This window comes from Rhinolophus ferrumequinum, chromosome 17 (genome assembly GCF_004115265.2).
Source record: "Rhinolophus ferrumequinum isolate MPI-CBG mRhiFer1 chromosome 17, mRhiFer1_v1.p, whole genome shotgun sequence".
In the NCBI taxonomy this organism is placed as follows: Eukaryota; Metazoa; Chordata; class Mammalia; order Chiroptera; family Rhinolophidae; genus Rhinolophus; species Rhinolophus ferrumequinum.
In genome coordinates, this window is record NC_046300.1 from 40,447,925 (window position 1) to 40,463,502 (window position 15,578).

Here is a 15,578-nt window from a genome sequence, read left to right on the forward strand (position 1 = left end):
ACCTCAAACTGATCTCCCTGGGGAGCCTTCCCAGACCCTCTAGGTCCCCAGTACATCTCATGCAGAGCACTCGTCATACTCCTCTAATTCCCTGGGGTGTATCTGTCTCCATGACCAGCCTGGGAGCTCTTTTGGGACAGAGATCATGCCTGATGTTTCTCTATCTTCAATGCCATGCCCACTGCCCGGCATATAGGATGTCAGTGGAAGTGACCTGGACCCCTCTGAGAAACACAGATCCTACACTAAGGCTCTGCAGGACCAGCTGGAGGGCCATACCATTTTACCAGGTTTGACAGGTAGCAGATATCCACATCCTGCGGAGGCACTTTGGTAAAGCGAGTTGGGATGATGGAGAGGCCAATAGCCTGCAGATCGGGCTGGTTGCAGATGTTATTGCGATAGAAGCCATTTGCTAGCAGGCACAGAAGGTGAACCTGGGAAGGAAGAGAAAAGGGAAGACAGTGAAGGAAGGCTGAAAACTAGAGGGATCTTTGCTGCCAAATTAAAAGATATTTTATGGGCAGGAAACATTTGCTGGCATTTCTACATACAAAGAAGTAAAAATACTAACATTAGCCATTTCCCAAGATTTTGTCTTTCACCCCCTCTTCTATCTAGATACTCATTCCTTCAAAAAGCCTCAAACCTCAAAGCTTCAAAATACAACTTCTTTTAAGAGGCCTTGTCTTTTAGAGATACAAATACTGAAGGATCTATGGGTGAAATGCTACAATGTCTGGGGTTTGCTCCAAAAAGATCAGGAGGGAAAGTGAGTGGGCAGAGAGAACAGCAAGACTGCTCACAGGCTGACAACTGTCAAAGCCGGGAGATGGCGCTCACTGCACTCCCACGTGTGCTTGGACCCAGCCTCCTCCACTCCCAAGCCTACGTCTGTCCCCACATCAGACCTCCAGCCTCACCCTTCCTCAGTCTACTGAAATGATCATGTAACGGTCTTCCCCTTCTCACACACAGATTTGCATCCTTTTCCCTTTAAAATCAGTCTGCCTTCCTTCCCACTTAGAGCCTCCCATTTCAATCAATGGCACTGCCATTCTCCCTTCACTTACGCTTCAAATCTTGGAGTCATAGTAATTCTTCCCTTTCTTTCACCTCAAACACCAAGAGGTCAAAGAAACACAGCTATCTCATTTAATCCCCAGGCCGCCGTGAGGCAGGCAGCATTCTAGCTCTCGTCTCATCTCCTCACTGTCCTTGCTATGGGCTCATTTCACCTCTACATCTCTGTGGCTGCTGCAGACGGTGTCTCTTCCATCCATCCCATCATTCCTTCTCGCTGCCTGCTGCTTATTAGAGGAGAATCAAAATCTTCTTTCCTCATTCTGAATGTGTCTCCAACACTCCTATCCTCCACGATGAGAGCACACTGGTTGTCCCACCACCCGCTCCATACTCAGCAAGAGCAGTTTTCCCAGACGTCCTCTCCCATCTCAACGAGCCGTCCTTTCTCCTAAGCCTTCCTAAGCTTCTCAGACCCACACTAATCTCTTTCCTTAAGTCTTGAGTTTCTCTGTTTGAGGTCTTTCTCTTCCATCTGTGAGATCAGAAACTCCTTAATGGCAGGAAATAAGCCTTATATAAATCTCTCTCCCCACAATGCCAAGCACCTTGCTAGGTCCATAATACGTGTTCAGTAACTACCAGCTGAAGTCCAAAGCTACTGACTTTCACTGAGACAGAATTAATGTTACTAAACAGCTGAAAGAGATGGAAGGAGTGTGCCTGTTACTTAGCCCCTGCTCCAAGCCAGGCATTGTGCTACATGCCTCATACGTGATATCTGCTTAACCCTCACAACCACCCTCCAAGGAAGACTCTATTATTACCCCTGACATCAAAGATGAGGAAACTAAGGCTCAGAGAGAAGAAGAAACCTGCCAAGGTCACACAGTGAGTAGAAGAGCCAGAAGCTAAACCTGGGTTTGGCTGAGGGGACCCACGTTCTTTCCGCCACAGCACCCTGTCCTTTCCTCTCGTTCCCTGCCCTTACCTTGTGTGTGTCCTCATGGACTTCTTTACTGAAACGTTTCATCAGCCTCCGAAGGTGTGTCTCAAACTCCATTTGTGTCTTTTCACTGTAATGCATATTGAAAAATCTGAGAATGAATGTCATCTGGGGTCCCTGCGGCATGTAGGCCAGCCATGCTAAGGGATGTGAGTTAAGCCCTACAGGCAATGGAGAGTGTTTTAATTGTGTGTGCGCGCGCGCGTGCGTGCGTGCGTGTGTGTGTGTGTGTGCGTGCGTGCCCAAGTGCGTACCCATGAACGTGCTCGTCGGGAAGGTGAAATCAACAAAAAATTCCCCCATGGTGCTGTCACCTAGGGGCAATCAACATAAACAGTTTATTTCCTTACACTCTTGTTTGTAAGATGATGTTTATGTACAACTGGATTTTCTGCTTTTCTTTTTCAGTTACCATAAACTTACTCTAGCTTTATTTTAAACTGGAAACTGAAACCTGACTCCATTCCCCCACTCAATTCCTTTTACTTGTATAACAGCACATAAATTGCTCTCCTTGTTTTCTTGCATAAGGCTATGCTACTCAAGTAAATTTTAAAGAGCTATTAATTTTCTGCATCCTTTTCTGCTCTTTCTCACATACAAACCTTAGGTCAGGACATTCTCTACCCAGACTGCCCTCCTCTCAGCCTGCACCAAATCCTGCCTCAGGAACATGAGCTGAAGCTCACATCCTCCAGGAGGTCTTCTCTGACTGCCTGACCTCCCAATGGCTGGGTCCCTCCTTGGCAACCACCATCTTTGCACACTCATTTGTATGGTGCTGTTCTGGTGTACAGTCTTTTTCATGTTTGTGTCCTATGCATCTTTAAGAAAACTTGACACTTCATGAATGACTGTCATCTCCCTCCTGCATGGCTAATAATGAGACCACACAGTGGAACCCAATAACCAATTAACTACCAAGTGCTGTGCTCCATATTCTCAAGCCACAAAGGCTGGAGAGGAACTGGGAATACTGGCATGGAATGGGGGCTCCCTACCATGGTGGGGTACTGCCTCAAGTCCTACAGCATGATGTGGTGGGAAAGCATGAGTTGCCCAGTCAGCCTGACAGGGATTTAGATCTTGGTTCATCCACTTACTGGCTGAGTGACTCCTGAAATTATACTTAACCTCTCTGAGCCTCTGGCTCCTCATTCACATACCATTCTAAAGATTAAGGAAGATAACTGACAACCTGTGGAGTCTTTAGTACACAGCAGGTGCTCAACACATAGGAGTTTTCTCTCCCCATCTCCTGCCCCAGCCAGGACACAAAGGTTTCTCATTCCAGTCCTATAGGTAAACCCAGGGCTCTCTCACCCAAGATTCCTGACCACTTTGATATTCAACCCTGGTATCCTATGTTTCTCAGAAGTTTCCATTAAGCAGCAGCTGTTGCCAATTATGTGACAGAAATCTAGAAGCAAATGCCTACTCTTACCTTCTTTCTCTTGCTTTCGCCTGCTCTGGTGTTTCAATCTCTATCTCCACTGGTTTCACAGGCAGAACAGATTGAGAGAAGGCTGCATTTTCTCCCGCCTCTCCTGGCACAGGCTCACTAAGTTCTATCAACAGTAATTTTTAAAAATCAGTAATAATAATTCTAATTATAGCTACTGCACTGAACAAAATTGAGGTTCTGTTGGGAAGGAGGAAATAAGGAATGGACGCAAGTTGGACAACTCTCAGAGACAAACTAAACTACTACTCCCATGCTTTGGATACCTAAAAAAACCCGCCCTGCACTATACTGAGTACTTCACATTTAACCCGTGTAACAACCCAGAGAAGTAGCCCTGGCAGAAGTAGGAGGAAACTGAGGCAAAAAGACATTGAATTGAATTAGATACGGACCCCTGCTATCCAGGAGCCGATACTCATGTTTGTGTTTTAGTATACTTTATTACCCCCCCCCCCAAAAAAAGGGCAAACGAGAACACTTTCCTATTCTCTGTATTACTATATAACACTTATCACAATTTGCTTTGGATGGAGTCATTGACTTAGGAGTCTTTCAGTCTCAGTTGCAAACTTATAGTGACAAGAAATGTATCTTTTTCCTCCCTTTACCCCCTACACTGCTTATAAACACTAGTCAAAATAAGCTCGATTTGCTGAACTGGATCTAACTGAACTTCATTAGCAAAGGGCCCTTTTAAAGTTTCGGGCCTAGAAGCAATGATACCCATTTGGCAATGACCACACCCAATGCTAAGATCTTGGTTTTTATATACCAGTCCCTACTAAAATGAACCAGGGCTTCTTGGAGAAAAAAGGTTGATTCCAAGTGTGGAGCAAGAAAAGTATAAAGTGAGCCTGGAACATCTTGTGACAGAAAACATAAATGTTCTCAAAAACATTATAGTGAGGCCACGTTGAAAAGATACAGTAGGGTAGCTAGTTTAAAGGGCCTTCCACTAGCCAAATTTAGGGTAATCTTAAAATCAAAATGTATAATGATGATAACTGGTAATATATCCGAATTTTTAAAAAAAATCTCTAAGTCCACAGTGATTCTCAAAATAAATGACTACATGAATACAACTCCTGAAAGGAAGAGCTCTTCTTTACAGATCAAAGTCAACTAATAAATACATGTAAATCAACAAAATCAGAATATTACCACTTCAATCCTTAATATAATAATCTCTGATCCAGTCAAGATCATGAATGCATACTAAAACCATTAAGTAAAAAATTACTGGGGAACAAGATATTCACCCAGCATCAGGGTACTACTCCAGAGATGGTTAATTACAAAGGGAAAATGTACCTTTACATTGGCACAATCTGGCAGTACCACATTGCATGATCAAACTTTGCATCCCTGGGAAAACATGACATTAGGTGTCTCTTAATGGATGTGATGTGATGTATAAAGCATTACCTATGATGCATTCTTGCAAAAATAAAGTTTAATCTAAATTCAACCAAGTCTTTGGATTTAATTTACAATTTAGAAGAAATACATGGGATACTTAAATAAACGTAACAACACCATGAACTGTATGGTTATTTATCAGACCAAACCAGAACATGAGACATTCTACGGAACAAGAGGCCAGGACTCTTCAAAAAAGGCAGTGCTATGAAAATCAAAAAAAGGTGATGGGTAGGGGTGGCTGGATGGCTCAGTTGATTAGAGTGCAAGCTCTTAACAACAAGGTTGCAGGTTCAATTCCCGCATGGGATGGTGGGCTGCACCCCCTGCAACTAAAGACTGAAAACGGCGACTGGACTTGGAGCTGAGCTGCGCCCTCCACAACTAGATTGAAGGACAACGACTTGGAGTTGATGGGTTCTGGAGAAACACACTGTTCCCCAACATTCCCCAATAAAATTAAAAAAAAAAAAAAGTGATGGGTGATGGGTACTGTTTTGGACTAAAAGAAACTAAAGAAACGTGATTAATATAAGCCTTATACCTTGATTAGATCCTGGATTAGAAAACAAGAAAAATAGCTATAAAGGATATTAATATAACAATTGGTGATTTACTTTTCATTTTCTTAGGTGTGATAATGGTATTTTTATCACATAGAAGAATGTCTTATTCTTAGGAAATGCACAGTGCAATATTTAGAAGTGTCAGAATGTTAGCAACTTACTTTCAAATGATTCCAGAATGCATATTTACTGAGAGATACATTCAATATGGCAAAATGTGAAAGTTAGTGAATTGAGATGAAGAATGCATATACTACATTTTCCATTTTTTTGTAGGTTTGAACATTTTTAAAATAGAAAGCTGGGAAAAAGTCATCCAAGGCCGGAGGATTCGGGGATGATAACATTACTTGCTATTTATTATGAGCACATGATGCACTAGGCCCATTCTATCTGCAAACTTCCCCTGCCCCCTGCCAATCCTGGAGCCTAGCCTGTGCACTGCTCATAGTAAGCATTCAATGTGTACTGAATGTTAACAACGAAAAACCTCGGCTCGGACAGGTGGAGTTACTTGCTGACTCAGCTATATAAGTTGCAAAGCTGGACTCCGACCCCAGGTCTAACTACTTTCAAAGCCTGTGCTCTTTCTACAAGATGATGCTGCCTAGTTCATAATCTACTCCATTGATAGCCACCAAAAAGGGAAGCTACAACCTACTCTAATAACCTGGTGTTGGATTTTTCTTTATATCAAAAGCAAGTCCCTATTGCATGCTTATCTGTGGTCTCACTAGTTTCAAAAGAAAACAACAGGATTGCAATCAGTGACATGACTCCAAACAGAACCAAACAGAAAAACAGGATCAAACAGTTCCGAAAACAAAGAAAGATGTTTTACCTTCTACCTCTTCCCAATCATCTTCACTTTCCTCCTCGTCGTCTCCTTCACAGCTGTCTTTGGCAGCTTCACTCTTTGGAGGGTGTGCCTTCTGGCAGGCACTTGTAAAGTCCCTGTGTAAAGATGACAGGAAAGAAGATGAAGGAGGCGCAAATATCCTACACAGAATCTTAAGGACTCCTTCTATTTATGGAAAACCTGCTGCAATTATTTAAAGATGATTTATGAGCTCTGAGCCTCATTTCCTCCATCAGGACGCGTCTCAATTTCTCATCCAGACGTGTTCTGATCGTCAGTCTAACACTAGATGTGCTGTCGAAACAGAAAAAAGCACCATGAACCGACCCCTACAGGTGTGTGGAGGAAAACATAGCTGTGCCTAGAAATGGTATAGAAAAAGTTAGAAGAAACCATAGCAATAATGTGAGTTCCAGAAGTAAAAGCTGTGACATCTCTGTATATATAGGTGCAGGTGGGACACCAGAAAGAGGAGGGAACTCGTATTTGCTGATCCTGCTATGGTCCAATTCAGAAGACTCTCGCTCTCCCATCCCTCTTAAGAAATATGATATAAGGAGACTGAAGTTGAAATGTAACTTCAAGGTAAGTGGGCATGTGGCTACTATACATACACAGGTACGTCATAAATAACAGAAACCTGGACAACTAGCTAGTTAAGCAGATAACTACACATGGATTAGTAGCTAGCTACTTATCTGCTCAAGACTAAATAGTTGCTAATGTGTAATGCAGATTTTCTTCGACGTACGAGTATGATGGGGATACTTCCTGATAAACCCCATCGTAAGTTGAAAAAAGTCGCAGTGCATTTAATATACCTAACTTACTGAACATCATGGCTTAGCCTAGCCGGCCTTATACATGCTCAGAAAACTTACACTGGCCTACAGTTGGGCAAAATCATCTAACACGAAGCCTATTTTTATAACAAAGTGTTGAGTATCTCATGTGATTTATTGAATGCTATACCGAAAGTGAAAAACAGAGTGCTATTGTGGGTATAGCGGGGTTTTAAGTGCATCGGTGTTTGCCTGCATGCCTGCATGCCTGGCGAGGAGCTGCGGCTTGCTGCCACTGGCCAGCACCAGTAGAAAACAGCGTATGGCACAGGCATGACCAGCCCAGGAAAAACATCGAATTGCAAAATTTGAAGTGCAGCAGGTCCTTATATACCATCATTCTGTTCAATGTCGTCTTGTTATAACATCGATGGGACGCTGGAGGAACTGAACCCTTGTTTCTATCAATTAGCCTGTGGTCAATTGGTTTTATTGTAAGCCATTTCACTGCAGCTCCAAGAACCTATTGAGGATGTTAAGTGAGGACTTAACTACATGGTTCCTACGCAATGCCTAACACTCTCGCACCACTATAAAGCTGAAAACTCCAAAGTCAAACCATCCCGAGTCAGAGACCATCTGTATATTTCTGCACATTTATACATAAAATGTGTGCACTGAGTTATTTTTAGCTTTTGTAAAGTTTGACTCTTGGTATCAAGTGACAATTATTACCTAAGATTTTAGCACAGATTTAAAATAACCAATCCTCAGTCTTCAGCTATAATACACATCCTCTCGTTTTAACCCACCCCTTTCTACACCATAGAAGCAAACATTTCCCATTAGGATAACATAGCAGAAAAGTCTATATGCTACGGGTTTGATCAGTGAACTCTCTCAATGGAGAAAGAAAGGGAGATCCAGAGTTTCCCTTGGCAGCAGCCTGGTCTATCTTTGTGTCGCCATTTCTGGAAACAGAATTCAACTAGTGGCAGGGAGAAAGGACACAGCTGGGAAGCTGTAAGCTCAGAGGGAGTCTTAGGAAAAGTCTAAGGGAAAAGGAGAGAGGAACTATGGTAGAAAATCTTCATCCTTTCCTACGCCCCTTTCTACTGCCGCCCTCTCCTGGACTATTTGCCTATGCCAGGACTACAGAATGCTGGAAAGGCCGACACTAAGAATGACAATTTAATTCTGAAGCGAAGAAGGAACTACTGCCTACTGCCTCTCTGTTCTTCTTCTTCCCCTCCTCGAATTTTCCTAGGAGGCAGATAATCAAGTATTCACTAGGCTTATATTTATTGTTCACCACATGTTCACACGAATGTTCATTCACTGCAAAAACACTTGTTCAGTTTCTGCCAAATAAAAGGCCCTGCCCTACGTGCCATACATAGGCCAAAGAACACTGAGCCAGTCGTGGCTCCAGGCCTCTGAGAGCTTACAGATGGGAAAATATATGTAGATGGCATATACATAAATAAGTGTAACACAAGGTAGACAAGAAACCATAGATGCTGGTTAAACTTAAGAGATGCTGCAAGAAAACAAAGGAACAAAGGGAAAGAATGAATGAAGCCTGTAGATGGTTTCTGATATGTACCTTCAAGGTGGAAGAAGGCGTTCCAGGAGGAAGGAAGAATATGAACCCAACTTGAAGGTAGCAAAGTATGAGCACATGTTGAGTGAATGAGAAGTCCAGCTGGGCAGGAGCAAAGTGTACTTGAGGAGAGTAGCAGAAGACAAAGCTGGAATGGCAGGCAAATAGGCTGTATATGTAGTATCTCTGTGTAGTAGGAAGAACTCAGGACCAGCAGTCAGAAGACCCAGGTCTCATCCTGGTTTTTGCCACCATCTAGCTGTGTAATCACAAATAAATCACTTTCTGGAAGCTGTCTTTCTCATCTGAAAAGTTTGGGGGGTAAAGCATATAATTGCTAAGATTCTTTCTAGCTCTTACTAGTAGTCTGAGCTCTATCTGGAAGAGTTTAAAGATCTCATCTTTTCCGCAGGTCCTAGTGACAAGCAAAAAGAGCAGGTTTTATTACTCACACTTCTCTGAAAGGAAAAAGCAAGACCTCTTACCTGAAATCTTCCCCATCACTGAAGCCTTCGTCTTTTATCACCTTGAGGTTTTCCGATTTAACAGTCACTTTGCTCACTTTCTTTTTTGCTGGACCATCTGCTGGGCCCCCAGGATCACTGCAGCCCTTCTTCCTCTTTCCTCGTGAGACTTTTGGGGGCAGACTCTTCTTCGGGGGCTTCTCATCTTCAAGGACATCTGGATGACCACATGGAACAGGAGGTAAGGGACAACAGGAAAGGTGGACGGAGGGTGCTTTCATGGGCAGGGTCATGAAAACACCTCTTCTGTAACTTCCCTCCAAACCACATCTCCATCACCAGCTCACCAATTCCCCGTCTGGTTAACAACAAGCTTTCAGCCTCTTCCCATCTTCAGTCTAGTCTATACTCTATGTTCACAGTAAAAACCATCTTCCTTTATCGGCATTTTATTCTACTCCTCTTAAGACTACAGACTCTTAAGACCACACAACTCAGATAAAATTTAACTCCCAAATCTTAAAATTCAGCTAATGTCTAGCAAGGAAAATACATCAATCCATTAATTAACACCTTGCTTATTTACTACCTGCCAAGACTAATAATTTATTTTAGGTATAATTCACTATTAAGTGAAATGTTTGAGTTTATAAACATGTCCGAGTTTTACCACTACTTTATTTCTATTAATTCATGCTTCTGCCATCTTTCAAAACCAAACTCTGTTCAAAACTCTGTTCACTAGGCAGAGTTATTTATTGTTATACTTTGTGAAACCTTTCCAATATAACCCAAATGGCACTGGTATACCAACCATTTCAGCAAACCTAGGGTTGGAATAAAGTAGTGGTATTTCAAATATATCTTTACTGTCTTAAAATAATTACTGCTTTTTGTTAAAGAGAAATATAAAAATGCTTAAGCTGTTGGTTTTAGTTAAATTAGGGTATCTAAAGGTCTGGTCTCTTTATTAATAAGTTCATTTTTAATAAATATATAATTTATAAATAACTTGGCAGAAGAGGATATTTTTCTATTTTACAAATATATTCATGCAAATAATCTTGAATCTGAAATGAATCATCTTTCTTTGCCTTTGCATGACTCACTTCAGTTAATTTTGGAAAACAAAATTACTGTAGCCTGTAGTGAGGTTCCAAAGGGGGCTGCAATATTAACCCAAAATATCAAATTAGTTCATTCCTTTCACTCATGGTTTTTCTTACTGATTCTTTAGATAGGTATTTATGTTCCCCAAGAATACATTTTTGCATAGGGAAAAAGATGCTTCCCTTTGATCTAAATAAACTCATAACTTAATTTTAATAAATTTCACATTATAGGGGCATTTGTTTTAATGCTAGATAAAATCATGGATTCAGTTCTGTTTCTTTCAAATGTCTTATAAAAGAAATTTATGCATTCCCATGGTTTAAATATTTTAATGGAAACACAAAATATTTCAAAATTATTTAGAATCTAAAAACAGATTTTTTATTATAAGGCCAGAAGCTACTTAAAAGTTTTTTGACTTTACAGTTTGAGAAAGGCCCTTAAAATCAGGATTTTTGTATCTTACAATGGTCTTTAGCCCTCTATGAATAAGCAAAGATTCAAAATTTTTACTGATCTAAAAATGCAGGGTGGGAGCATTCTTCAGAGGCACCATTTGTTTCTCACCAAAGTTATTTGGTTGGTAAAAGGTACAGCTGTATATTTTTGTGTTTTTAAGAGAGAAATAGAGGAGTTAAAAAAGGGGAAAAGGAAATTTTTAAAAAATGTTCATAGTATCATTATTTGTAATATCAAAACATTTGAAAAATTTGAATGTCCAAAGAAGACAAGAATATACAGTGGGGTAAAGACAATTTACTCAATAAATGGTATTAGGAAAACTGGACAGATACATGCAAAAAAGTTAAACTGGGCCATCTTCTTGCACCATCTAAAAGAATAAACACAAAATGGATTAAAGGCTTAAATGTAACACTCGAAACCATAAAACTCCTAGAAGAAAACATAGGCAGTAATCTCTGTGATACTGCTCATAGTAATATTTTTTCTAACCTGTCTCCTTGGGCAAGGGAAACAAAAGAAAAAATCGACAAATGGGACTACATCAAACTAAAAAGTTTTTGCACAGCAAAGGAAACCACCAACAAAACAAAAAGACAGGCTACTGAATGAGAAAAGATATTTGCCAATGATACATCTGATAAGGGGTTAATATCCAAAATTTATAAAGAACTTACACAACTCAACACCAAAACAAACAAACAAACAAACAAACAAACAATACAATTAAAAAATGGGCAGAAGACCTGAGTGGACATTTCTCTAAAGAAGACATACAGATCATACAGATGGCCAATACATATGAAAAGATGCTGAATGTCACTAATCACCAGAGAAATGCAAATGAAAACCACAACGAGGTATTACCTCACACCTGTCCGAATGGCCATCATCAATAAATCCAACAAGTGTTGGTGAGGATGCAGAAAAAAGAGAACCTTTGTGTACACTGTTGGTGGGATTGCAAACTGGTACAGCCACTATGGAAAATGGTTTTGGAGGTTCCGTAAACAATTAAAAATAGAACTACCATATGACCCAGCAATTCCACTTCTGGGTATTTATCTGAAGAAATCCAAAACACTAATTCCAAAAGATATATGCACCCCTGTGTTCACTGCAGCATTACTAGTAATAGCCAAGATATGGAAGCAACCCAAGTGCCCATCAATAGGCAACTGGATAAAGAAGAGTGGTACATATATACAATGGAATATTACTCAGCCATAAAAAGGAATAAAATGTTACCATTTGCAACAACATGGATGGATCTAGAAGGTATAATGCTAAATGAAATAAGTCAAACAGAGGAAGACAAATACGTATGATCTCACTTATCTGTGCAATCTAAAGAACAAAATAAACAAACAAAACAGAAATAAACTCTTAACTACTGACAACTGATGATTCACAGGTGGAAGGGGGGGTGGGGGAATGGGTGAAAAGGATGAAAGGATTAAGAAGTACAAATTGGTTGTTACGAAATAGTCAAGGGGATGTAAACTACAGCAGAGGGAATATAGTCAACAATATTGTAATAACTATGTATAGTGCCTGGTGGGTACTAGACTAACTGGGGGATCACTGCATAAATTATATAAATGTCTAACCATTATTATGTACACCTGAAACTAACGAAATAATATTGAATGTCAACTGTAACTAAAAAATTAAATAATTAAAAAAAGAAAAATCAGAATGTCCAACCATGAGATAATCATTAAATCAGTACAGTCACACAATGAAATATAACTCAGTCATCTTTTAAGACAAAGGAAAAAGATCTAGGATAAAATGCTAAGCATGCAAAGTGGTTTTTACAGTGTTTTCTACTATACACAAGAACACAGACTAGAAGGAAATATACCACTGTTTAGTGGTGGTTATTTCTGGATGATGGAAATATAGACTTTTTTTTCTTTATTCTTTGCTGTGTTTTTTGTCCCAGAGAATCTAGAGGCTATTTTCTAGGATTCTCCAAGATCTAGGGCTATCTAACATGGCTAACCAGCTGCTCTGAATTCAATGCGGTTATTTCAGTAGGGCAGGAATTACTACTGTGGTTTGCTTGGCCATCCACTGAAATTTAATAAGAACACCTGCTTAAACCTGCCAGTAGCATCTCATAGCACTTAAAATAAAATACAAACTAAGGGCCCTGCCCACCTCTCTCAACTCAATTCCTGCCACTCGCCCCCTCACTCACTCACTGTGTCAAGCCAACTGGCCAAGCTCATTCCCTCCTAAGACTCTTTAAATGTACTGTTCCCTCTGCTGAGAACTCTTTTCCCCCAGAACCTCCTATGAATGGTGCCTTCAGGACATTCAGTAACTGGCTCAAACTGTCACCTCCTCAGAGGCCTTCCCTGATCATTGATTCTTAGCTGCGTCTTCCCCACCTCCGTGTCAGTTTTATTACAGTAATCTGTTTTACTTTCTTCATAGCTCTTATCACCATGTGAATTTATTTTTAATTTATTGTCTGTTCTATGTACCTACCTCTCTCCAAAGATTATAAGGACCACGAGAGCAGGGACCTTGCGGTCTTGTTCACTACTATCATTTCATTGCATGCACTAAGGTGATGTCAAAACCTACACTGTTGCGCTGTTAGAAACAAGTCACCAAATTAGTATCACCCGCAGCTCAAACTACATTTGTTCCTCCACCAAAGCACAACAAAGATTCTAACTCTTCAGATCTTGGAAGCTGCCCTGAGAACTTAATTACTCTGGTTGTCAGAGTTTGAGTGAAGCTTAGGTGCATCCTGACATCCATTTAGCCTGAACTGATATGAACTAGCCCAACTGATTACCTAACATGGACCATGCCAGGAACTTTACATACTATCTCACTGAAAAATCACAACCACCCTGCAAGGTAGGATTATGTTTCACAGATCAAGTTTCGAATGGCTCAATTATCTGTCCAGGATAATTTACCCAAGTGCACATAACAACTGAGCGCTGGAGCTATACCAAACTGGTGCCCAGGTGAAGTGTTTAGCTAGAAGGAATGCTACCCAAGCAGGTGGCATTTCCATCAGATTAAAACTTTTAATTTTTGAATTGCCACATATTCAGACAAAATAGATTCCTTCTGACTAGAATACTAACCCCCTTTCACGGCCTCTTGCTGAAATATTATCCATCCCTAAAGTTACAGATCAAACCTAGCTCCTCCAGAGAGCATTTCCCAAGCTCTCCAGCCAAACTTGATTATTTCTTCAGAAGCCACAAAGCCCTGTACCTTCTCCCACAATATCACACTCTGCCTTGGATAATTTTTGTAAATGTCAACACTACTATATTCTAAGCTCCTTCAAATCTCTGTCTCCCACGTTACCTAGCTCATGTACAGCACCAACCAGATACTCAAAAAATATTCAAAGGTCATTTTAATGAGTAAATGAACTAAATGAAACTCATAGTATTAGTGCGAAGTAAATCACCTTTTAAGTTTAGAAATTGCTATCTTTTGACTATTTCCTAATGGATGATTGCCTTGTCATATGTACAGAATCACAGAATCATTGAATCTAGTGTCATAGGAGGCCCTGTTGGTTACCCAGTCTAATCTACTACCCAATTATTTCAGGAACCCCCAAAATCCCTCCACAGCAAGTATTTTACAATTACTTAAAATACTTATTGAGCACTTAGTATATGCTGGGGGGAGACGAGAGGATACATCAAAAAAAATAAGATGCGTTCATGAAGCTTAAATTCTATTAAGATGGGTGATTAAAAAGGAAGCAAAGAAATTAACAAGATCATTACAGATTGTGACAGAAGCTGTGAGGGCCTCTGTGATACAGAGCACCTGGTGAAGGACACCTTAGGGCACAATAGAAGAATCAGCCACAGCCAAGAACCATGGAAGAACATTCTAGGCAGAAAGAACATCAAACACAAAGGTTCAATGTGAGAACATGGCATGCGTGAGGAACAGAAAGGAGACCAATAAGGAGAGTATCTGGCAAACAAAAGAGGGGTAGGAGACAAAAAGGAGGAAGCAACAGCCAAATCCTGTAGGATCTTGTAGGCCATGATGAGGGATTTGGATTTTATGCCACGAGCAATGGGACACCACAGAGGGTTTGAAGGAGGAGCATGGAAGGATCTGATTTTGGTTTTGAAAGATCACTTGGGCTGCTGGGTGGAGAATTATTGCAGGGGAAGGAAGGGAAGACCAATAAAAAGGTAACTGCAGTCGTTCAAGTTTCAAGTAATGGTGGCTTGGGCAGGGGCTGTGGCCTTGGAAATAAAGAGAAGTGAAGAGATGTGCTATACTTCTGAGGATGAACTGACAGGACTTGCTGAAGGATTGGACGGATGTGCTCGTGTATGGAAAAGGAGGGGTTGGTTTGTTTAAACAAGTGGGGGAAGGATCATTTACTGAGATGGGAAAAAGTGGGGAAGAGGCAGGTTGAAAGGGGAAAATCAAGAGTCTTGCTTTGCACATGACAAACATAAGAAGCCTATTCGATATCCACGTGAAGTCGGGTTGGATCCAAATCTGGAACTCTGGGGTGAGATTTAGCTGAAGATACTATTCTGGGAGTCAGCACACCACAAACTACGTTCTGTTCTTCTACGGACACAAAACAAGTACAATGTCTTTTCCCTGTTTAGCCCTTCGCATCTACCAGGAGGTTGGACTTTATCCTGTGGGCCACAGGGAGCAGGAAAGAGGCGACGCAGGGGAGCTCCAGGTCAAGTTGGGCTCCAGGGGAACCGCTCAGGGTGCGTCACTCCTCGAGTGAGAACAAAGGCACAGCGACGGGGAGGACCGGGGCAGCGGCACAAACGCCAGC

General features: G+C 40.9%; 1 protein-coding gene across 6 annotated transcripts in view; it reads right to left on the reverse strand.

Moving 5' to 3' along the window:
* XPC (XPC complex subunit, DNA damage recognition and repair factor) overlaps window positions 1–15,578 on the reverse strand; it is a 44,038-nt gene that overhangs the window by 28,033 nt on the left and 427 nt on the right. For 5 of the 6 annotated variants that reach the window (XM_033132680.1, XM_033132682.1, XM_033132685.1 and 2 more), the window contains exons 2-6: window positions 9,209–9,404; window positions 6,321–6,433; window positions 3,474–3,597; window positions 2,015–2,099; window positions 280–437 (exon numbers count right to left, since the gene is read on the reverse strand). In XM_033132680.1, the coding sequence (XP_032988571.1) occupies window positions 280–437; window positions 2,015–2,099; window positions 3,474–3,597; window positions 6,321–6,433; window positions 9,209–9,404 (676 nt within the window). Of the gene's footprint in view, window positions 1–279; window positions 438–2,014; window positions 2,100–3,473; window positions 3,598–6,320; window positions 6,434–9,208; window positions 9,405–15,387; window positions 15,556–15,578 lie in introns of those variants that run through there. The other variant, XM_033132684.1, reaches the window with a different exon arrangement.